The 22,977-nt window shown below is 52.9% G+C and overlaps 1 protein-coding gene across 3 annotated transcripts; it reads left to right on the top strand.

Annotated features, from left to right (window-relative positions):
* Positions 1-4,621: 4,621 nt before the first annotated feature.
* On the top strand, positions 4,622-22,725 carry ACSBG2 (acyl-CoA synthetase bubblegum family member 2). Of its 3 annotated transcripts, none has more exons than XM_041481962.1 (15): positions 4,622-4,716; positions 9,411-9,540; positions 11,572-11,651; positions 12,182-12,426; positions 13,694-13,782; positions 14,314-14,434; positions 14,887-14,967; positions 15,524-15,673; positions 16,164-16,340; positions 16,893-17,074; positions 17,368-17,601; positions 18,170-18,387; positions 19,555-19,694; positions 20,556-20,802; positions 21,351-22,725. In XM_041481962.1, exons 2-15 carry the CDS (start codon positions 9,440-9,442, stop codon positions 21,473-21,475), a joined length of 2,190 nt encoding a protein of 729 aa, XP_041337896.1. In that variant the 5' UTR covers positions 4,622-4,716; positions 9,411-9,439; the 3' UTR covers positions 21,476-22,725. The 3 variants fall into 3 exon arrangements, with proteins under 3 accessions (XP_041337896.1, XP_041337877.1, XP_041337886.1); XM_041481943.1 differs by lacking the exon at positions 4,622-4,716 and adding an exon at positions 8,850-9,123; XM_041481952.1 differs by lacking the exon at positions 4,622-4,716 and adding an exon at positions 8,851-9,123 and having other exon boundaries at positions 12,185-12,426.
* The last annotated feature ends 252 nt before the right edge of the window (positions 22,726-22,977 follow it).

Genomic DNA, 22,977 nt, shown 5'->3' with positions numbered 1-22,977 from the left:
TGTGTTTCAGTTTGTGCCCATTACTCCTTGTCCTGGGCACCACTGACAGGCACCATCCTCTGGATCCCTCTTGGAGATATTTATATATTTATACAGAATTTATGGGATCCTCTCAAGCTGTGCCAAGGGAAATTTAGGTTGGATATTAGGAAAAAAGTTTTCTACAGAAATAGTGATAAAGTTCTGGAATGGCTGCCCGGGGAGGTGGTGCAGTCACCATCCCTGGGTGTGTTTAACAAAGCCTGGATGTGGCACTGGGGGCCAGGGTTGAGTTGAGGTGTTGGGGCTGGGTTGGACTCGATGAGCTCGAAGGTCTCTTCCAACCCAGTGATTCTGGAATTCTGTGAATCTTCTTTCAACCCTCTCTTCTCTGGGCTAACCAGTCCCAGCTCCCACAGTCTCTCCTCATCACAGAGATGCTCCAGACTCCTCATCACCTTTCACTGGATCCTCTCCAGTAGCTCCTTGTCTTTCTTGAACCATAGAGCCAGGACTGGACACTGCTCCAGATGTGCCTCACTAGGACCAAGGGCAGGATCACTCCTGGCCACACTCTTCCCAATGCCCCCAGGGTCCCACTGTCCCTCCAGGGTTGTAATTTCCTCCTGGGTGTTTCTCTGCAGAGCTTCCCTCCACTGGCTCACCCCCAACCTCTCCTGGTCCTGGTTCCTTCCCTTTCCTGGAGCTGCTGTGGCCACCCTGCTCCTGGTCCTCAGAAAACAAGAGCCCTGTGGCTCCACAGGAGTTAACCCTGGAAACACAGAGCCTGCCAAGGAGCCCTGTGGCTCCTTAGGAGTTAACCCTGGAAACACAGAGCCTGCCAAGGAGCCCTGTGGCTCCACAGGAGTTAACCCTGGAAACACAGAGCCAGCCAAGGAGCCCTGTGGCTCCACAGGAGTTAACCCTGGAAACACAGAGCCAGCCAAGGAGCTGTTTGACCAGAGGCCACTCTGGTGCATTTGCTATTCCAAGCTCAAGAGCTCCCTGCTTGTTTGTAAAGGGCTGTGCTGTGTTATCAGCAATCAATAATAACTCTGAGCTATCAGCCCCTCTCCTGCCTGGGGCAGGGGTGCCCGAGGACCACCTGTGCCCATCTCTGCTCTTCAGCACCAGCGTGGTCCCCTTTGGCCCCAGAAGCAGCAGGGGCTCAGCAAACAGCACAGGATTTACCTTGGGACTGATGCAACCTCGGTTTGATGGACAAGGACACGGGCAGCACATAAAAACTAGCTCACTCAGGGTAATCTGTTGGCTCAGGGAATGGCCAAAAATAGATCTGGTGACTCCTGCCTCTTGGGTTAACCTTTGGGCTGTGCCCCTGGAGCTCTCCATGCTTCACTGGGAATTGCAATCCCCTTGTCAGCACAGCAGGGCCTGGCTGAGGACCAGGGCAGGCTGGAGTGTGAGGGTCAGGAATCTGAATTTTACAGATCTCACCATCTTCCAGGCTGCTGTTTTTTCATATTAATTATATCATATCATATAATATCATATCATATCATATCATATCATATCATATCATATCATATCATATCATATCAATATATTATAGTAATAGATTATATATATATATAATTATAGTATATGTTTTTTTTAAATTTTTTCTTCAAAATAAATTCACCATCTGAGTGAGAATGCAGCCACCTTGGAGGGGCTGCAGAGAGCTGGGGAGAGGTGGGAAGGCTGAGGAGCTGCAAGGCAAGGCTCAGAGAGCAGAACAGCCAACACAGCAAGAACTGGAGGTGCCTGGGCCAGGGGACAGCTCGGGGCTCCCGAGGCTGCCTTGGCCCTGCTGTCCTGCTCTGCTGGAGCTGTTTTACAGCTGCAATATCCCCAGCACTGCTCTGTCCTCTGGCCCTGCTGCTGCTCCAGCTGCAGCCTGACCTTCTGGCAGGAGCTGCACTAATCACAAATTCCTTAGGTTTGCTCATCAGCTGGAGTGGTGTGAGCCAAGCCCTCCCTTCCCTGGGTGAGTGGGGAATGGCTCTGGGCAGTGGGAGGAGGCAGAGAAGAATTCACAAGGAAAAAAACAATGGCTTGGGATTCTTGGTCTGCACCAGGAGAATAGCAGGAATAAATAATTTCACAGCTACAGCTGTTTTCCTAACAGGATAAACAAAATCCTGGCTTTTCTGCAGCTTTATCAGCCAGAAACAACTGAGAACAGTTACATGGATCCACCTGATCATAACCCTTAAAAATACAGTAATAAATAAATCAATATACACTGTTGGACTCCAGCTTAAACAAGCAAGACCCAGGGAGGGCAGGAGATGGTGGAGCTGCCCCCAGACCACAGGTTCTGATAATGAAGGGGGCCTGGACATCACAGCCAGAACTTGTGCTGGTGGTGCTGCTTAGCTGTGCCCTTGGCTTGTGCTGGTTGGAAAACAAGATTTTTGGAACACCAACCCTGTGAGGAACAGCTGAGGGAGCTGGGGGTGCTCAGCCTGGAGAAAAGGAGACTCAGGGGTGAAGGTGCCTGTGCTCAGCTGGGGTTGGGCTCTTTCTCCAGGCAGCACTGACAGAACCAGAGCACACAGTCTCAAGCTGTGCCAAGTGAAATTCAGGTAGGATATTAGGAAAAAATATAGGTTGGATATTAGGAAGTTGGTGAGGTCCTATCCTGTAGGTAGGATATTAGGAAAATCCTAACTAGGATATTAGGAAAAAATATAGGTTGGATATTAGGAAAAATTTATCATTCTTTCAGTTTTTCATGGAAAGGGTGATAAAGTTCTGGAATGGCTGCCCGGGGAGGTGCTGCAGTCACCATCCCTGGGTGTGTTTAACAAAGCCTGGATGTGGCACTGGGGGCCAGGGTTTAGTTGAGGTGTTGGGGCTGGGTTGGACTCGATGAGCTTGAAGGTCTCTTCCAACCCAGTGATTCTGGGAGTCTGTGAAAGCAGAATGGGGCTGGTTTGTTCAGGGCTGTGCTCTGCCAGCCCCTCACTGCTCCTCCCTGGACCCCTAAATCTCAAAGCCCACTTTGATTCTTCCCCAGAGATTTCTGCTCCAGGTTGGACTGTTCCCCCCAGCTGTGGTTAGAGCACATTTTACATCTTGCCCTGTCCAGAATGGCCCAACAGCTTCTTCATGAACCATCTCCTGTTTCATTTGGTCAAAGGGACCAAAATTTTCCCTTGAAAATCTTTTTCACAGAATCATTAAGGTTGGAAAGGACCTCTAAGACCATCAAACCCAACTCTCAGCCTGTGGTCACCACTAAACCATGCTCCCAAGTGGCACATCCACGTGTTTTTTTAATTTCTTCGGGGACTGTGACTCCATCACTGCCCTGCACAGCCTGTTCCAATGATTTACAACCTTTTCCATGAAGAACTTTTCCCTGATGTCCAACATAAACCTCCCCTGGTGCAGCTTGAGGCTGTTTCCTCTTGTCCTATTGAATCTTGCCCTTAACCTCACTTTATTTTAGGGAAAAACAGCTTTCAGAAGGATTCAAACTTTTCCTCCCTTCTCCAAAAACTTCTGCTGGGTTGTCCCACACCTGCACAGCACCCCAGATGCTCCAAGTGTCCAGCACAGCCCAATCCCAGTGTTGGGAACAGCCCAATCCCGGTGAAACAGCCCATTCCTGGGGCTGGGAACACCCCATTCCCGGTGTTTGGCACAGCCCAATCCCGGTGTCCGGCACAGCCCATTCCCGGTGTCTGGCACAGCCCGATCCCGGTGTCGGGCACAGCCCATTCCCGGTGTTGGGCACAGCCCATTCCCGGTGTCCGGTACGGCCCATTCCCGGTGTTGGGCACAGCCCGATCCCGGTGTCTGGCACAGCCTAACATAAACCTCCCCTGGTGCAGCTTGAGGCTGTTTCCTCTTGTCCTATTGAATCTTGCCCTTAACCTCACTTTATTTTAGGGAAAAACAGCTTTCAGAAGGATTCAAACTTTTCCTCCCTTCTCCAAAAACTTCTGCTGGGTTGTCCCACACCTGCACAGCACCCCAGATGCTCCAAGTGTCGGGCACAGCCCAATCCCAGTGTTGGGAACAGCCCATTCCCGGTGTTTGGCACAGCCCGATCCCGGTGTCCAGCACAGCCCATTCCCGGTGTCCGGCACAGCCCGATCCCGGTGCCCGGCACAGCCCATTCCTGGTGTCCGGCACAGCCCAATCCCGGTGCCCGGCACAGCCCATTCCCGGTGTTTGGCACAGCCCATTCCCGGTGTCCGGTACGGCCCATTCCCGGTGTTGGGCACAGCCCGATCCCGGTGTTGGGCACAGCCCGATCCCAGTGTCGGGCACAGCCCGATCCCGGTGTTCAGCACAGCCCGATCCCGGTGTTCGGCACAGCCCGATCCCGGTGTCGGGCACAGCCCGATCCCGGTGTTGGGCACAGCCTGATCCCGGTGTTGGGCACAGCCCATTCCCGGTGTTGGGCACAGCCCATTCCCGGTGTCCCGGACACCGCGGCGGGCACTGACCGCGGGTAACCCCTGCCGGGGAGGGGGCGTGGCCTGGGCGTTATTGACAACCACCTCCTCCAATCGCGCGGCGATGCGTCTCTCCCCAGCGCAGGGGGCGTGGCTCCGTCTCTGCCCACCACCACATTGCCCAATGGGATGTTTCAAAAGGACAGAGTGGGCGGAGCATAGGTGTTTGGCCACGCCCCCCAGCACGAGCGCGGTTAAAGGCGCCGCCCGGCGGCGCGCGGGAGCTGCTGAGGGGCTGCGCGCGCTCCCGCCGGGCCCGGAGGTAACGCGCGGTCCTAAAGCCCGACCCGGCCGGGGCTGAGGGAGGGACGGGGGTCCCGGCTCCACACAGCCCCTCTGGGTGTCCCCAGCGGCTCCTGGTGTGTGGGGGGTGCCCGCCCGCCGCGGGGGTTTCGCTGGGGGGCTCACCCTCTCGGCAAATGCTTGTGGTGATGTCCCGTTTGTGGGTGGGCGTGCGGACAGCGAGGGGGGAAATTCTTGTTGGTTTTGGTTAAATGAGCACAGGGTGGGTTGGAGGGGGAGCTTCCCCCAGCCGCCGGTCAGGGCAGGAGGTGGTCTGAGGAGAAGGGATGTCCCTTCCCCTGTGCTGTCCGGGAACCCACCGTGAGGGACCGTGAGGGGTCCTGACTGAGAACTTGGGATCCTCTGAGGTGACCTGAGAGTTTGGGGTTGCTCTGAGGTGTCCTGAGAGTTTGGGATGCTCTGAGATGTTCTGAGAGGTGGGAATGCTCTGTGAGGTGACCTGAGAGTTTGGGATGCTCCACGAGGTGACCTGGGAATTTGGGGATGCTCTGAGATGTCCTGAGAGGTGGGAATGCTCCATGAAGTGACCTGAGAGGTGGGAATGCTCCATGAAGTGACCTGAGAGGTGGGAATGCTCCAAGAGGTGGCTTTGGGATGCTCCGTGAGGTGATCTGGAAGTTTGGGCTGCCCTGAGTGACCGCAGTGCTCGGGACGCTCCTGTGCCGGCTCCCAGGGGACACAAAGCCACGTGTGGGAGCCGGCAGGAGCACAGGAACACAGAAAATACAGGAAATTTATAGGAGTACAGGAACACAGAAAATACAGCCCTGAGCTTTCCTGCTGGGCCTTTCCCCGCTGTGCAGATGTGTGGGGGAGCAGCAGCTCAGGGAAGAGAGCTCGACTGGGACAGTCCCAGTGCTGGGAATTCACCTGAAACAAACATCCCGCTGCCCTGGAGAGGCAAGGAGCTGCAGTGGAGAGTTCTGTGGTGTCTGCTGACCAGGCGATGGTCAGGGGGCAGATTGCTGCGGCTCAAAGCTCAGCTCTGAAGGTGCTGCCGTGGAGTCGGGTGCCTGTCTGCACTCGTGACAGTCACTCTTCATCCCAACAGAGGCTGAAGTTGCTTTTCTTCCTGTTTTCTGCACTCCAGCATGGGGCAACTGCCCAGCCTGGGGTCAGTGACAAAACCTTTAGTGCTCAGGAAGCTTTTGTCACCGCCTCTCCTAAAAACTGGGTTTATCTAAGAGGAAGAAGTGTGAGTTGCTCAGCTTTTGTTTCCTCACTTAGTGACTCTTTGAAGGAACAAAAAGGCCCAAGTTTCGGTTTTGATGGTGATGTGGCAATTGCCTGGAGCTGCTCTGGACAGGAGCAGAGCGGATGTGGTGCCTTTACTGGTTAAAAGAAATCCGCCACAGGAAGCCGAGTGGGGCCGTGCTGGAAAATGTCAAGTGGCTGATAACGTGCTCGGTAATTTGAATTTGAATTGGTGTTGTTGAAGCTCTGTGTGTGCTTTGGGTAAAGGTGTGTCCAAAGCCTATTGGAAATGGAAACTCCACTCCTACCCCCTTCACTGTCACAAGTTTGCACTTTTCTCAGACCTTTATTTTGGTTTGTCAGTGAAGTGGTTCCAAAGAAACATCCCATTTCTAGTTCTTCTGGGTCAGGTGCTCCCTCAAAGCAGAACGCGTTTTTATTTAAATGATTTAAGATGTCAGACAGGCTTAATTAAAAGGGAGGTTTCTTCCCGCAGGTTTTTTGTTTGGGAGTGTGTCCTCCATGTTCCTGAACACTGTGGCACATCATGGTGTGCTCACCTCAGGGAACAGCGTGGGGTGGGAGCATTTGGTATCCAGGAGCTACACCTGGCTCTGGTGAACCGCGGAATGGTTTGGCTTGGAAAGAACCTTGAAGATCATTCCATCCTAACCCTGGAACGTGTGTGTTTACCAGCGGCTGTGTTTGTAACCCAGCATCAGGGAGGGAAGGCCCGAGCTGCAGGGCTGAGAAAAGCTAGGGAGGGTCTGCATACATTGGGAAATATTTGCTTCTAATCTGAACTTGTTGGATAAAATGCATGTCTGGTTTGGTAAGCTGCTCAGATTGCACTTCAGTTCATGTGTGAGTGTACCCCGGGTGGTGCACAGTGAGAGCAGAATTCCAGGGGGGGCTCCACTGGGAAGAGCTTTTCCCTCTTGGGTGCCTGAAGGTGATGCAGGAAGCCTACCATGGAAATGAAACTGAGCAGGATGGAACACCTCTGCTGTGAGGGAAGGATGAGAGAACTGGGATTGTTCAAGCTTGGGGTGATCTTACTGTGGCATTCCAGGACCTGAAGGGAGCCTGCAAGAAAATGAGAGACAGAGAGAGACTGTTTGAAAGGACTGGAGTGCCAGGACACAGGGAATGGTTTCTGCTGCCAGAGAGCAGGGATAGATCAGGTATTAGTAGGAAGTACTTCCTTGGCAGGGTGGGCAGGCCCTGGCACTGGGTGCCCAGAGCAGCTGTGGCTGCCCCTGGATCCCTGGCAGTGCCCAAGGCCAGGCTGGGCAGGGCTGGGAGTGACCTGGCACAGTGGGAGGTGTCCCTGCCATGGCAGGGGTGGCACTGGATGGGCTCTGAGGTCCCTTCCCACCAAAACCACTCTGGGATGCCACGATTCCCTGGCAGCAGGAGTGAGGACACCTCACCCTTTCCCTTGAAACTTCATTGCTGCACTAAGGCACAGTTGGCAAGAGAAACGCTGTAATTAGTGCAGAGGCCAAAGCTTCCCTCAGGGGTGCCCTGAACCCCTCGTTGTGGGGTGCTGGGAGGGAAAGTGGGAGCAGCATTGTGAAAGGGGGTCAGGAGTGAGGGCAGCTGCTGCCATCCGTCCCTCCTGGGCTCCTCTTGGGTTTTCCTTGAGCAAGAGAGGCCGTGGGGACACCTCGGGTGGCACCGCGGGTGGGTTTGGGCTGCTCCGGGCCGGGCAGGGGAACGAGCTCCGGGCCGGGCAGGGGAATGAGCTCCGGGCAGAGCAGGGGAGCAGCTCCGGGCCGGGCAGGGGAGCAGCTCCGGGCAGAGCAGGGGGAGCGAACTCCGGGCCGGGCAGGGGAGCGAGCTCCGGGCAGGGCAGGGGAGCAGCTCGGGGCCGGGCAGGGAAGCGAGCTCCGGGCAGAGCAGGGGAGCGAGCTCCGGGCAGGGCAGGGGAGCAGCTCCGGGCCTGGCAGGGGGAGCAGCTCCGGGCCGGGCAGGGGAGCAGCTCCGGGCCGGGCAGGGGAGCAGCTCGGGGCCGGGCAGGGGAGCAGCTCCGGACCGGGCAGGGGAGCGAGCTCCGGGCCGGGCAGGGGAGCAGCTCGGGGCAGGGCAGGGGAATGAGCTCCGGGCAGGGCAGGGGAGAAGCTCCGGGCCGGGCAGGTCTGAGTGGCTGTTCCGAGCACGGGGCTGCAGCTCCAACACCATCTTCTCCCACTGCCAATGAGCCTGTCTGGTGTTCCAGCCCACGACGGGTGTGCGGCAGCGCCTGCCAGTTATCCTGCGCTTCAGAGCTGGGTTTTTTGCAGACATCCCCCTCTCGCTGCTCGTGAATTAAACTATTTCTGGCGCGGTGACTCGCGGGCTGTAGCGGAGCGTGGCGTGAGCAGCAACGTGTCCTTGTGCAGATGAGTAAGCGGAAAGGGGGATGTCCCTGAGCCGTGCCTGGCGTGGCTTTCCCCTCCCGGTAAAGGCAGGAGGCTGCAGCGTGCTGAGTCCGATTTATGACATAAAAGACTTTTTCATAAAAAGACTCCTCTTCCTCATGGAGGCGAACATGCCCCTCGCATCACGGGATTTAAATGTGTCTGTCTAATGCAGGTACAAAATAGCAGCCTAAAATCCACTTCTTAGAGAGATCAAGGATAATGGGATTCATCTCCAATCAGCTTGAAATCCCTTGAAACAATTAAAGCTCAGCCTGGCGACTCATAAGCACCAAAGGCTTTTGACGAGTGTAAACATTAAATAAAATCAGCGTTTAGAAAACACTTCGTTTAGGCGATGAAATCCCCCAAGACAAAGTGCTGAAAGCAGCGTGGGAGCCACAAAAAAAAAAAAAAAACCCAAAAAAACAAAAAAAACCCAAAAAAAAAACAACCCAAAACCCGGCTGCAAAACGCTTATTTTGATGCGAACAGGCTAAATGTGAGGAGTGGCGGGGCTGTGTCCCCCCAGAGGGAGCCGAAATCCCCGGTGTGCCGAGGCTGGCGGGCAGGCGTGGGGCCAGAGCCTCCTTAAGAGGCGGCGGTGTGGGGTGACGAGCCGCTTCCAATTGCGAGGCAGCAGCACATGACATAAGATGCTCCAGATCTGCCTCCTGGGCGCTAGTTTAAAAATAAAGGATATTACACGTCGGGCTCGGCGCCGGTGCGGAGCGGCTGCGGAGGGGAAGCTGCGGGAGCGGCGATGCGCGGTGAGGCTGGAGGGATGGCGGGGGCTGCGAGCCGAGCTTTTGGGACAGCGTTTGGGGCAAAAGGGAGCGTGGAATTGAAATGCTTCGGCTCGTGGTGCTCTCGGGGAGCTGTGGGTGCCTGGTTCTGCTGTGGGGTTTTGCAATGCCCACTGTCAGAATTTCCTGTTATTTGGTGCAAATGCAGCAGGCTCGAGCGGTGCCTCTTTGGGGTTGCCTCGCTCACGTCAGTGGAGCTGCTTTGCTGTGACGTGTGGCTGTATTTTGATTTTTCCAACCTGTTTTCGCAGGGACAGTGCTGTGTGAGTCAGACGCCAGGATGGCACTTGCAGAACCAGTCTCCGTGGCTTATTGCAATTCAGCTCTTCAAGGGAGCTGTGAGGTGGCAGGGGAAGATGTGCTGCTCAACTCTTCACCCAGGTTGGTCTAATTTAGGATTTTATTTGGGATTTATTTGTCTGTTTAGGATTTTATTTACCCTGTTGTGAGCTGTACATAAAATTGTATTCTACCATGCTTACTTTGATTAATTAAAACGATTTTGGAAGAGCCCTGCCTCCGCAGAGAACAGCTCATGTGCAGTACCTACACTGATCTCAAACTCCTGCTGGTAAGAGGCTGCTTAGATTTACAGACTAAAGAGCAGATTAGGGTCTATATCTCACCACAGCATAATGGGATCTAGCTAACTAAAACATCTTTACCTGATTTTTTTGGGGCTGCATTGAACTACATGTCGTAATGGGGAGAGAAAGATGACTTGATTGACTGTGAGGGAAATAGTTGGGGCTTTTCTGCTCATATTACTGGGTCATTTGCATGCTTTGATCATAAAAGCTGGTGGAGAAATGGTGCAGAACTATTGCAACTGAGGATTAATTTGTGCTGAAAAATGTTCTCAATAATGAGGAGGGAGTACGGAGGTGGGAACATCTCATAATCCCCTTGGGGAAAATAAAGAAATTATTTACTCAGCCCTGGTTGCTGGCTTGCAGATTAGTTCAGAGAAGCAGTTCTGCTTTAGAGCAGGACATGTGATCAGCCATGTCAGACCTTCCCTGGGCCTTGAACCTCCTCAAGCCCTAAGCAGTCATAGCTGTGTGTTCCCTAGAAATTCAGAATGCATGTAGATTACAGGGAAGAGATTTCCCCTTACCCTGAAATTCACACAGTGCCTGTGCTGGTTGTCTTGTCTCTGGCCTGGTAGAAAGGAAGTAAAAGGTGGAACCTGGTGGGAGCCCTGCCTGGCTCAGGCTGAGGAGTTTGTGTGAGCCCAGAGGAGCTCTCACCTGTGTGCAGTGTGATGTGATGGGCAGAGTCTGGGCTCCTTTCTGCCCAGAGCTGCCCCTCCAGTGTTTGGGGTTATTGTGATGTCAGGACCCTTCTGGAAGAGCCTGGGCTTGGTGCTGCAGGTGCTGCTGTTGAGAAGGGAAAACACCAGCCTGGAGGAACAACACCTGAGTGATGGGCTGAGGCAAAGGGCCTGGTAGGGCCAGGCAGGATGAAAAGTTTGGGTCTCTGCAGTGAAACCTTAACTCAGCTAAAACTCAGACATCAATGGTCCTGGCAGAGCATTGCCCAGGGCAGGGAACACGCTGCCTGCTTGGAGGGTGGGATTCCCAAATCTCACTGGGTCTGGCTTCCAGCTCCTGCTCTCAAGTGGGACATGAGCCGTGATTATCCCTCAGGACACGAGCCTTGATTATCCCTCACCCTCCTCATTAGGGCTGTGAGACAGTCCAGCTTGGAAAGGGATGGAGTAAGAACAGTTTTGCAAGCAGGCAAGTGGTGCTTCACCAGCTTCTGCAGGGCTGAAAGTGAAAGGACAGCTCAGCTGGGAGGAGTGGCTGAAGCACACAGGGCTGAGCCTGTTTCTGTTTCTTCCCAAGCATCTGGTGGGAGCCCTGGTTTTAATAGGAATACCTAAGCACAAGATTTCCTGTTAAATCAATTTCCTGCTCTTTTGCAGGAAATCTCCATGGGTTTCCCCATGGGTGACTCCAGAGTGTCCCCAGGGCCGCCCCTGTTGTTGGACTCACATATTGCAAACAGGAGATGAGTTCCAGATCCAAGTGTCCCTTCCTGCCCCCCTTCTCCTCCTCCTCCCAGCTGCAGACTCTTTATTCCAGACACCTGGAGCAGCCTTTAGGAATTAAATGATGGCTGTTTTTAGGATAATGTTTATGCATTCTTCTGCAGCTTGTCTGCAATGAAAGCTGCAATTAGGACAACACTTGTGTGCAAAACCAGCACAGGCAGAGCTTGAACACTTGGAGTGAGCTGTTCCATCGCTGGGGCCATGCAGGGCAGTGAATTAATAAAGTCACCTGCAGAACATCAGGAATCACTCTGACGTCCAAGGACTGAGTGACATTAAGGGATGGAGCAAACCTGCCTGTGGCAGTCAGCCCTCAGTGTTCTCATCCAGGGATAATTCCTTTTGCCTTGCAGAACTGCTGAGCCACACAACAGCGAGCCAGGGGAAGATTCCAAGATGGAGAGATATCAGGTGAACTCACTCGGTCCCAAAGGTGAGTGGATGAAGTCTGGGGACTGTGAGGTGCCTGAAATTATTATTGCAGTGAGAGAGGGATTTGTCAAACCATGACAATGGAAGAAGCAGCTCAGGTTGCAGGATGGGTTGTGCAGAAGTGCCTGGAACTCAGACTTTAAAGCACAGCTGTGCTTCAAGGGTTAAATAAGCAGTGTCAGTGCCTGGTGCTCATCTACCAGGTACCAGTGTCCTGCTTTCAGTCCTCCTTAAAAGACAAAAAAATTAAAAATAGCAGAGTATAAGGTGCAGGAAACTTTCACCTTACCAGTACAAGAGCCTTAGGGCAGCAGAGCAGGTTAGAGGGGATGTAACTGGAAAATGTTGAGGCTTCTAGTCTAAAATACTGGGGCTCACATGGCAAAATTGCCATGAAGAAAGGGTCAACAAAGGGATGTGGGAGAGGGTGTAACAACATTTGCTTTCATGTGCTTGAGACTTGTATTTTTATTGCTGTTATGGCAGCAGAAAATTTGTAAATCTAAGATGCTGAACACTTTCCTTTCAAAGCAGCCTTCTCCTCTCCTGGCTCCCGTGTGTGGACAACACGTTGTGATGGGGAGGTCAGGCTGAGGATGGAAGAGCAGGGCCCTGGCAGCGAGGCCCCAAAGACTGTGCACCAGCTCTTTCAGGAAAGTGTCAACAAGTACAGTGACTATTATGCCCTGGCATCCAAAAAAGATGGCAGGTGGATAAAGCTGACGTATAAGATGTACTACGATGAGTGCTGGAAAGCAGCCAAAAGCTTTCTGAAGGTAAGAGTTTGTTGAGTTCTCTTTGGCATGTTCATAGAATCCTAAAAACAGCATGGTTTGGGTTGGAAGGCACCTTAAAGCCCATCCAGTGCCACCCCTGCCATGGCAGGGACACCTCCCACTGTCCCAGGCTGCTCCCAGCCCTGTCCAGCCTGGCCTTGGGCACTGCCAGGGATCCAGGGGCAGCCACAGCTGCTCTGGGCACCCTGTGCCAGGGCCTGCCCACCCTGCCAGGGAACAATTCCTGCCCAATATCTGATGTAAATCTCTCTTCTTTTAAATTAAAACTTGTTCTCCCTCTTCCTACCACTATGTCAAAACAAAACAAAGTCAAGCTTAATGTTCACTCATTTAAGTGCTGCAATGGCTGCAGTCAAGTCTATCTTAAATCTGCAAATTCCTTGAGTGCAGATGAATCTTACAGTGACAGGGAAATACCTGAACATGCTATGGATACCTTGGTATTTAATTTTTTTGACAGTTGCTTCCACATTTAACCAAGAAAAAAAGCCTGTAAGACAACATTTCAAGTGAGATGTTTGAGGTGTATGGCAAACCTGGACACTGCCCCTCCAGAGGCTTGGAAAGGTTAATCTTTCTAAGAAAAAAAGGGATGCTTACAAACCAGGCTTAAGTGTCCCACATGGCCCAGCCTTTTGATTGTACTGCTGGGATTAGGAGACTTGGAGACAGAAACAAACAGCACCTGTTTTTACTGTTGGGATCAAGTCTTATCTCTTCAAGTTAAGGCCAGCCTGGTTTTACTCCTGTGGTGGGATCTTCCACTCTGGGACAAAACCAGAGTCTGGCTGAGGGAGTTAAAGACTGGGACTCCAAGAGCTGGAATTTCATATCCAAGTGTGACTGCCACTGGAGTTTGTTGCTCTGGAGTTATTGATATCTGACATTCCCAGCTTGTACCAAATGTCCCAGGAGGTGTTGTCTGACTTCACCTCTCACCTCCTCACTCCCAGCCCAAGGGGAACTGGTAACTCCCTGGGCTGCAGGTTTATATTCCTGTGAATGAATTCCAGTGAGCCTGTCTTTCCAAGGGCAGACCTCAGCAAATCCCTGTTTTCCTGCCCACTTACAGTGGGACAGTGCTGTGAAACTTTCACTGGTTCCATCCTGGCTCCTGGGGAGCTATTCAGTGTAAGAACATGAACTCTTCCCTCAGTGCTGTGCTCCCAGCAGAGATCTGCAAATGATGCCTGAGCTTTGTCCAGAGGAGAAGGCAGGCTGCTGTAATGCCATCTCTTGTTTACAGCTGGGGCTGGAGCGTTTCCATGGAGTGGGCATCCTGGGATTTAATTCTGCTGAGTGGTTCATTGCTGACATTGGAGCCATCCTTGCAGGGTAAGACTCTTGTTTCTTGCCATGCATTTTGCTTTGGCAGGCAGAGAGTGACTGCAGTATTCACATGAGAAGCAGGTTTTGATTAAAACCCCAGTAAAACAAACAAAAAACACCCCAAACCAAATTGCTTAGATTTGGATTTAAGGTAGATAGAAGCTGAACTATTTCATAATGAATTAATGAGACAAAATTAAAATACTTTCTTTTAGCCAGCTGCTTCTCTCAAAATAAGATGACCAGTAGGTTAATCTAAAAGCATTCTTATGTACACAGTGATTAAGGAAATTCCAGAGAATCCCGTGGCTGGATTGTGATATCTGCCTTCCACATGAGATATTTTGGTCCCTTGCACCACTCTTGACATTTCCCATGCCCCAGAACAGAATCTTTCCTCTTGGAATTAAGCTCTCCCCTTTTTGTTGTCATTTTATGGGATATTGTTCTTAAAGTTTTTTCTCTGAAATTTGCCAGCAACTCTGCTTGTCCTCTAACTCTGTTCTGCTTTTCTGTTCTGTTTTTTCCCTTTTCCAGGGGATTTGCTGTTGGGATCTACACTACAAACTCTCCTGAGGCCTGTCATTACGTAGCAGAGAACTGCAGTGCCAACATTATAGTGGTGGAAAACCATAAACAGCTGCAGAAAATTTTAGAAGTAATTATGTTTTTTAGATGGCTGGGGGTTACAGCAACCTGTTGACAGATGTGGGAGGGTAAAATGCTGTAGGAAGGCATTACCTGAGGGGAGTGCTGGGTCTGAGAGCAGAGGTGAATTCCTTGTGTGCTCCCTGCTCCAGCCAGTTGAGCTGTCACTGGCACTGTGTCTCACAAGAGGTTAAGTGGTGCTTTCACTTCTTAAAAGCCTTGGGCTTAAAATAGAAGAAGCCAAAATGAACAACTGAGCATCCTCTAGGTTGTCTGGCACCATCCCAGCTCAAATTATGACTGTTTCTAGTGAGGCAAACCCATTCTTTCAGGAGCACACATGGGATTCTCTTGGCTTCACATAAAGTGGGAAATCTGAGGAGCGTGCTAAGTGGGGTTACAGGGGTCTAAAAGGGACAAGCAGCATTTGCTCTTTCTCACAAATCTCCCTTCTTAACACAGATTGAGCACAGACTACCTCATCTGAAGGGCATTGTCCAGTATGGGGAGGAGATCAAAGAGAAGAGACCAAATCTGTACTCGGTAAGTCCTGGGCTTCTTCACGGCTTCTAAGTGCTGGCTGTGTTCAGCTGGTGGCTGCAAGTACCTGTCACCTGCCCTGGGGCCTTGAACATCTGGTGGGTGACATCCCTGTCCATGGCAGGGCCTTGGAGTGAGATGATCTTTAAGGTCCCTTCCAAGCCAAACCAGCCTGGGGTTGTGTGACTGTGATCCCCTGAGCTGGTGTTGGCTGTGGTGGGCAGGAGGTGTCTGCTGTTGTTGTGTCTGCTGTTGCTGTTGTGCAACCTGGATAATCCGTGTTGTAAGGGGGCTGCTGACCTTTGGCAGACACCTTGGGCCCCACAATTATTCCAGGGAGTTGCTACAGAGCTGTAAAGCTGCTGGGGGTGGATCTGTCTCCTTTCTGCTTCTCCCTGTGTCAGCCAGGAAACACTGTGGGGTGACAATGTGGGTTTACAGCCTCTTCCAGATGTCTAGACAGGGAGAACAGCTTCATTCTCTTGGTCTGTAGCAAAGAGTTCCATTTTTCCTGTGGGTGATACCTTACAAAAGGACTGAGCTCTTCTGTTCTCTGCAGTGGAGGGAGTTCATGGAGCTGGGCAGGGACGTGCCGGACTCGCAGCTCCACGAGATCATCGCGTCCCAGAAACCCAACCAGTGCTGCACCCTCATCTACACCTCGGGCACCACGGGGCAGCCCAAGGGCGTCATGCTCAGCCACGACAACGTGAGTGCCCAGTGCCACCCAGGGGTGCTGAGGGAGAACGTCCTGAGCTGGGAGGGACCCTCAGGGATGCTCAGCCCAGCCCCTGTCCCTGCACAGCCACCCCAACAAGCCCACCCTGAGCACCCCTGGCAGCGCTGTCCAAACGCTCCTGCAGCTCTGGCAGCCTTGGGGCCGGGACCATTCCCTGGGCAGCCTGGGCAGTGCCAGCACCCTCGGGGGCAAGAACCTTTCCCTGAGCTCCATGCCAAGCCCTGGCACAGCTCCAGCCCTTCCTGGCCTCCTGTCCCTGTCCCAGAGCAGAGCTCAGCCCCTGCCCCTCTGCCTCCCCTGGGGAGGAGCTGCAGCCCCCGAGGAGCCTCCCCTCAGTCTCCTGTGCTCCAGCTGAACGAGCCAAGTGCTGCTGTTGAGATCCCAGGATGCTGTAGCTGTGTTGTGCCTTGTGTGTTCTGTGCTGTCCCTGCTCTGAAGCCCCTGTGGGTTCCTGTTGCAGCTGACGTGGACAGCGGTGGTGGCCGCGCGCTCCATCATGCTGAGTGATGCCCACAACAGGCAGGAGGAGGTGGTCAGCTACCTGCCCCTCAGCCACATTGCTGCACAAATGTGTGATATTTGGGCAGCCATGGCCCTCGGAGTGCAAGTTTACTTTGCCCAACCAGATGCATTGAAGGTAAAAAAATAATAAACTTATTCTCATCCACCTGCTTGAGCTGGGGTGGGTGCTTGAAACAAGGCTGTGATATCTTGTGGTTCTGTCAGCTTTCCTGACTGGGTTTACTTTTCCCACTGACCAGCTGCCCTTGTTGGTTTGACTGGAGCCTGACCTTCACCTTTTGCTTCAGTCACAAACTGGGAGAAGCTGACCCAGCACTTCAGAACTGGGATCTGCTGAGTTCTTACCTGACACCTGGTGCCACATGAAGAACTGGTTGAGCAACAGCCTTGTGTTTGCTCTGCCCACATTGCACCACGGCCCCAGCTAAACCTGAGTCCTGACTAAAGGATTCTTGTGTCAATGCTGGCACTGAAAGCATCGACCCTTGTTCCCTTCCCAGTTCCCACTGGAATGTCTCAGGGGTTCCCTTTTCTTGGTGGTGCTGCAAAAAACAAACAATTCCTCAAAACTGATGGCAGACTCCCAAGTTTTTGCTAGTGACCAGTACTGACCTGAAGTCTGCAGTGATTCACTTCTAAAAACTGCATTAAATCCTGCTTCTCTCAGGGCAGCTTGGTGGAGACCCTGCGAGAAGTGAGGCCAACTGCTTTTTTGGGAGTTCCTCGTGTCTGGGAAAAAATGGAAGAGAAAATGAAATCTGTGGGCATGAAAGCCTCCGCGCTCCGAAGGAGAGTGGCAGTGTGGGCCAAGGGAGTGGGGCTGCAGACCAACCTCAAGAGGATGAATGGGTAATTATGAGCTACATTTCAGGGATGCTGATGAGTTTTAGGAGAACTTTTCTGTCAGATCAGGGATTTTATTCCATCCAGGATTATATCCTGTGACAGGCCAGTGTTGCTTGGACCTGAGGAGGAGCAGCAAGGGCTGGAGGGGGAAATAATCCATTATTTTTCTGAATGAACTGAAGCAGGATGAAGATAAAAGGAAGGAGGGGAGGAGTTCTATATTTTTTATGAACTGAAGCAGGATGAAGATAAAAGGAGGAAGGGGAGGAGTTAAGTGTGCCATTTTCCCGGTGCAGGTGCTCCGAGGAGCCGGTGAATTTCCGCCTGGCCAGGCAGCTGGTGTACAGGAAGGTGCGCAAGGCCATCGGGCTGGACCGCTGCACCAAGTGCTACACGGGGGCTGCTCCCATCACCAGAGAGACCCTGGAATTCTTTCTGAGCCTGAACATTCTCGTGCTGGAGCTCTATGGGATGAGTGAGAGCTCTGGGCCTCACACAGTCTCCCTACCTCACGCCTTCAGGCTCGGCAGGTGAGCGCCTTCCTGGGAGGAGAGGGAGGGCACATCCATCTCCTGCTGCAGCTCATCCCCCCCAGAGCCTTGCTGCCACTAAAAGGTCACTGGGGAGCCATGTCACAGGTGAAGAGATCTGCCAAGGGCAGCATCAGCAGGGATATGTGAAATTACAGGGTTCTGTGGAGCTGAGGAAGAAGTGAGGGGCTGGTGGGATGAAGGAAAAGCTGGTAACTCCAACCTACCCTTGGCTTCAATGGCAAATGACTAAAGGGTGCAGGGTGTCTTTGAACAGCTTGTTCAGTCTGTGCAGTGAAAGTTTGCTGCCAAGGACATAAATCTGCTCATTCAAAGCTCAGGTGTTGAGAACAATGAGTGCAAACCAGCAGGTGTGTGAGCACTGATCTCTGCAATAACAACTCTTTCTGCAGCTGCCCTTACAAGAGCAGATGCCATTAAAGCTCTTCGCTGGAGCTGTTGTGCTAAAAAGCTGCTGGGCTTTGTTCAAACCCTTCAGCTTGAGAGGTGCTGCTGTAACTTCAGCTTGAATTCAGTTTAAAATAAATGAATCCTTGCTCTGTTTCAGCTGTGGGAAGGAGCTGGCGGGGTGCCACACCCTGATCCATCAACCAGACAAGGATGGCATTGGGGAGATCTGCTTCTCAGGAAGGCACATCTTCATGGGCTACCTGAACATGGAGGACAAAACCAAAGAAGCCATCGATGAGGATGGCTGGCTGCACTCAGGGGACCTGGGCAAGCATGACAAGGATGGATTCCTCTTCATCACAGGCAGAATTAAAGGTAACACATCCCTTGGCTTTATCTTGATGTTGTGCAGTGCTATGGAATCAGTGAGTTGTTGATGTTGGGAAAGACCCCATGGAGCCCAACTGTTCCCTCAGCATTGCCAAGGCCACCATAACCCATGTCCCCAGCTGCCCCATCTTTTAAATCCCTCCAGAGATGCAGGGGACTCCACCACTGCCCTGGGCAGCCTGTTCCAATGCTGAACAGTGAAGAAATTTTTCCCAATATTCAACTTAAACCCCCTCTGGTACAGGGGACACTCTGCTGGTTGTGTGGTTGTGACTCGCACAGAAGAATATTCAAATCCTTCTCCTCCTGGAGTTTCCACTTGAATGTGGCTGCAGGGTGTCCTGCCCTGTGGTGGGAGGAGAGAGGCAGGCTCTGGAACCAGGGTGTGTTTGTAGAGTGAGGGAGAAGCCCTCTGATTTCAGCACCAGTGCAGTCAGTGCTTTATGGGCTTGTTTTACCAGCAGCTCCCTCAGTTTCAGGAGCTTTGCTGGGTGACCTCCAAGGAAAACAGCAGCTTAACACTGTTGTGCAAGTGCCTTGTAGCAATGTGGCTCTTGGGACAGAGTTTGAGCAACTCCAGACAAAACCAACATCACTCAAGCCCTCAGCCCTCAAGAGGGAGAGGTGCTCACGTGAGGGCTGCTCTGAGGAACAGGAGATTGAGCAGGGGGGCTCCCCTCTGCTCTGCAGCACACAGGGACCTCCTTTCACTTCAATTTCAATAATTTGGGTGCCAACTTAGGAGCCTTGGAGGCCCAGGTCTGTGCCAAGGGGCTCACCTGCACTGCCAGGCTGCAAACACCCCTGGAGCACCAAGGCTGGGCTGTGTGTGAGCAGCTCCTGCTCCTCTCTCCAGGCCTGCTGCAGTCATGGGATCAGCACTGGGGCTGGAAAAGCCCTTTAAGATCACTGAGTACAGCACCCCCAGGGCCATCACTGAACCTCATTCCCTAGTGCCACATCCCCACATTTTGGGGCACTTTTGGGGATGGTCCCCCTGTGACTTTCCCAGTCCTGGTGTTCTGCCTTCTCCAGCTCTGCTGACATGGACTCACTCTTTGATTCAGCAGACACAAAGGAGCAGTTGAGTTGTTGCAGATTGTGGGAAGGGGAGAAGCTCCAAGCATTAATCAGGATTTGATTGTTTTCCAGAGCTCATCATCACTGCAGGAGGTGAGAACATTCCTCCTATTCCAATTGAGGATGCTGTCAAGAGTGCTGTTCCCATCATCAGCAACGCCATGTTGGTTGGAGACAAAGCCAAATTCCTTTCTATGCTCCTGACACTAAAGGTAATGGCAAACAGGATGGGGATCCACCACCTGTGCTGCTGAATCTGATTAATTCCAGGGAGGAAGAGTTGTTACACACTTTTAGTGTCTTGTGGAGGCAAGAGCCCAGAGCACAATTGATGTAGCTGGGCTGCCAAGAGCAGCTGAAAGCACAGAGTTGTCACTTGCTCAGACCATCAGGCCCTGCTGTTGTTCAGGGCAGCTTTTTCTGTGCCACAGAGGGCAGGAACAAACAGAAGGAAAAGACCCAAAAGGCTTGAAAAGAAAACCCTTCTGCTCTCCTCACCTGTTTCAGTCTCTCCCAGAGTAGTGTGGGAGGTAAAAAGCTGTCAGGGATTTCTTTGTCAGACTCTGGCTTTAAACTCCAGCAGGACACATCCATGGTGGCCTGTGCTGACTGTCAGAGTGGGAATTGCTCCTCAGTGAGACCAAGGCCAACAGCCTTGGCCTGGGGCAGGAGAGCTGAGCCAGGCCCTGGAGGTGGCCCTGCTGCACTTGTCACGCCTGAGTGCTGTGTGTGACTCCAAGACTGCTGCTGCACAGTGAAGGGAAGTAAATTGTGCTCCAGAAAAGGTCTGGAAAACAGTGATTAACTTTGGATAGCACAGGAGGAATTTGGCAGATGAGCTGTGTACCCTGCTGGCTCCTGAGCAGGCAGAGACCTGAGGGGGTTTATCTCTGTTTTGTCCCAATTTTCCATTGGCAGCCAGGGGTTGGAAGAGAGCTGAGGGGCTGCTGGGTTGGGGTGGGGAAGGGACCCCAGGAACTGTCCCAGGGCAGCATCCAGGGCTGGAGGCTCCTTGGTGCAGAGGGCCTCGGGTGCTCAGCCCTGCTCAGTTTCCTGTTGTGGCTGTCCTGCAGTGCGTGGTGAATGCAGAAACGGGCGAGCCCGGAGATGACCTCTCTCCAGAAGCTCTGGAATTCTGTCAGAAGCTGGGCAGCAAGGCCACCAAGGTCTCAGAAATCATCAGCAGCAAAGACAAGGCCATCTACACTGCCATCCAGAAAGGGATCTCTGCTGTCAATGAGGGAGCTGTGTCCAATGCCCAGAAAGTCCAGAAGTGGACCCTGCTGGAGAAGGACTTCTCCATTTTTGGTGGAGAGCTTGGTGAGTGGTGGTGGGGTGTCTGGGGTTTGCCCCCTTCCCTGGTATTGAACACAACACAACCACGACCCCCAATGCACAGAGCTGCCCCCAGCCTTTCCTCACTGTGGCTTTTCCATGAGGCAGTTTGGGGTGGGATGAACTGGGGTGAATTCCCACTTCTGCCCAGCAGCACTGAGTGGAGCAGCACTTACCCTTGTGCTGTGATGCCTCTTGTAGAGTTATGGAACCTCCTGAGCTGGAAGTAACCCCCAGGGATGCTCAGACCAGCCCCTGTCCCTGCACAGACACCCCAAGAATCCCACCCTGAGCATCCCTGAGAGCTCCTGGAGCTCTGGCAGCCCTGGGACCATTCCCTGGGGATCCTGGGCAGTGCCCAGCCCCCTCTGGGTGCTGCTGTGCTGCTTTGGCTCACAGGACAGGGAGATTCCATTAAACCCAAAGAGAAGTTTAGCACAGGTCACTGTTCCTGTGTTCTGCCTCTCCCCTCCAGCCCTGCTGGGTGCTCCCAGTGCTGCTCTCCCCATTTACCCTGTGCTGGTTCCCCACAGGCCCCACCATGAAGCTGAAGAGGCCGGTGGTGGTTCAGAAGTACCGGGACCAAATCGCTCGCTTTTACATGGACACCGACATCCCCTTGGGGGAGCCCTCGACCCGGCCGCAGAGCCTGCACTGAAACCATCCCCGAGGACACTCCCAGCTGCCCAGGAAGGATTCCCTGGATCCTGATGAAATAAAGAAGCTCAGCCTTCAGGCAGCCCCTCGGCGTCGCTTTGCTGTCCCTGTCCTGCCCTGCAGTGTGGTGAGCGTGGTCCTGCCCATGTTCTCCTGTGTCTTGTGTCCCTTGCTGAGATATCCCAAATATCTCAACTTTGTATTTTTTATTTCCATTTTTATAAGGGCGATACAATGTTTACCTTAAATCCGTGTGACATGTTACGTTCTAACCAAAGTTTTCTTTTCCTGAGATGAATGTAAAGCAGGAGCTGCAAATCAGGAGCTGCCCTTTTTCTGCTAAGGGAGAAAGGCAGATTTCATTTTCCAGCAGTGTCCTCACTCCCTGCTGCACGTTTCCCTGCATGCTGATGGCATCCATATAATTTTAAATCTCCTTCCCCAAAAACGATTCCTGTCTGAGATGACAAATGCCATGTGACTACACACAGCAGTGGAGGTGGAACCTCACATGAACTGGGCTTGTCTGTGCAATATTTTGAGTTTGTTTTACCTTTATGAGTTGTAATGAAGCCATAAATTGTATTGTTGAAGTTGTATCCATGGCTGGTATTCTGAGAAGTGATTTACTCCAGGGATTATTTATAAGGCTGTGTACAATGTGTGAATCTGTGTTTTACAATCCAGGAATGTTGTAGTGTCTGAAATGGAGAGTTCCAGAGTGGAGGGTGGTCAGGCTGAGGCTCTGTAGCTGTGCTTGGGGAGATGGTGCTGAGAGCCCAGGCTGGTTCTCCTGAGGGTCTGTGACCAACCAGCCCAGAGCTGTGAAGGTCTCCATGCTGAACTCACCGACTGGAGGACACAGAGTCCCGCACTGCAGCTCCTGGTGCTCTCTGCAGGGCTTTTCCCAGGCTGTGCAGTGCCAGCAGGTGAAGGAGTGCCTGTGAATGGCTCACTGCACACACAAACCCTCACCTGAGCAGGGCAGAGCAGCCCAGCTCTGACTCCCAGTTCCATTTCCCATGGAAAGGAGGAGCTGTGGGAGGAGGTGGGGGCAGCTCAGTGCTGGTGTCACAGCAGGGTGGGCTCAGGGGGGTTAAACCCAGAACTGTCTGCGCTGGGTCAGTGGAATTCCAGTGCACGGTGGAAGGGTGGGAATGCACTGCTGGAACTGCAGCTCTCCCTGTGCCAGTGCTGAGCTGGCTGGAATTGCTGTGTCCAAGTGTAATAAACTCTGTTTGTGTCTCTTAACTCTCACTCATTCCTGGGATGGAGCAGGCCCGGGGCTGGGGTGGGTTTGCCTCAGGCAGGGAGAGCTGAGCCGGGGCTGGAGCTGCTCCCTGGGCAGCCAGGGACAGGGACACTCCCTCGGGGGCAGGGGAGGGACAGTGCCCGTGCCAGGGCTCTGCCCTTGTGCCAAGGGAGCAGTGGGGACCCCTCAAATCCCATGGGAGCTGCCCCAGGCAAAGCCCTGCTCCACGGGCAGGGACCCCTGACCTGAAC

This window comes from Pyrgilauda ruficollis, unplaced genomic scaffold, assembly GCF_017590135.1.
Source record: "Pyrgilauda ruficollis isolate IOZ18807 unplaced genomic scaffold, ASM1759013v1 scaffold115, whole genome shotgun sequence".
Taxonomy (NCBI): domain Eukaryota; kingdom Metazoa; phylum Chordata; class Aves; order Passeriformes; family Passeridae; genus Pyrgilauda; species Pyrgilauda ruficollis.
Note: the sequence above shows the minus strand (reverse complement) of the source record. Positions and strands in the feature narration are given on the sequence as shown.

Coding starts and splice junctions, on each gene's coding strand:
- ACSBG2 (XM_041481943.1), top strand. Junction 9,541..11,571: donor CTGCTCAACTCTTCACCCAG/GTTGGTCTAATT, acceptor TTTGCCTTGCAG/AACTGCTGAGCCACACAACA. Junction 19,695..20,555: donor CTATGCTCCTGACACTAAAG/GTAATGGCAAAC, acceptor GCTGTCCTGCAG/TGCGTGGTGAATGCAGAAAC.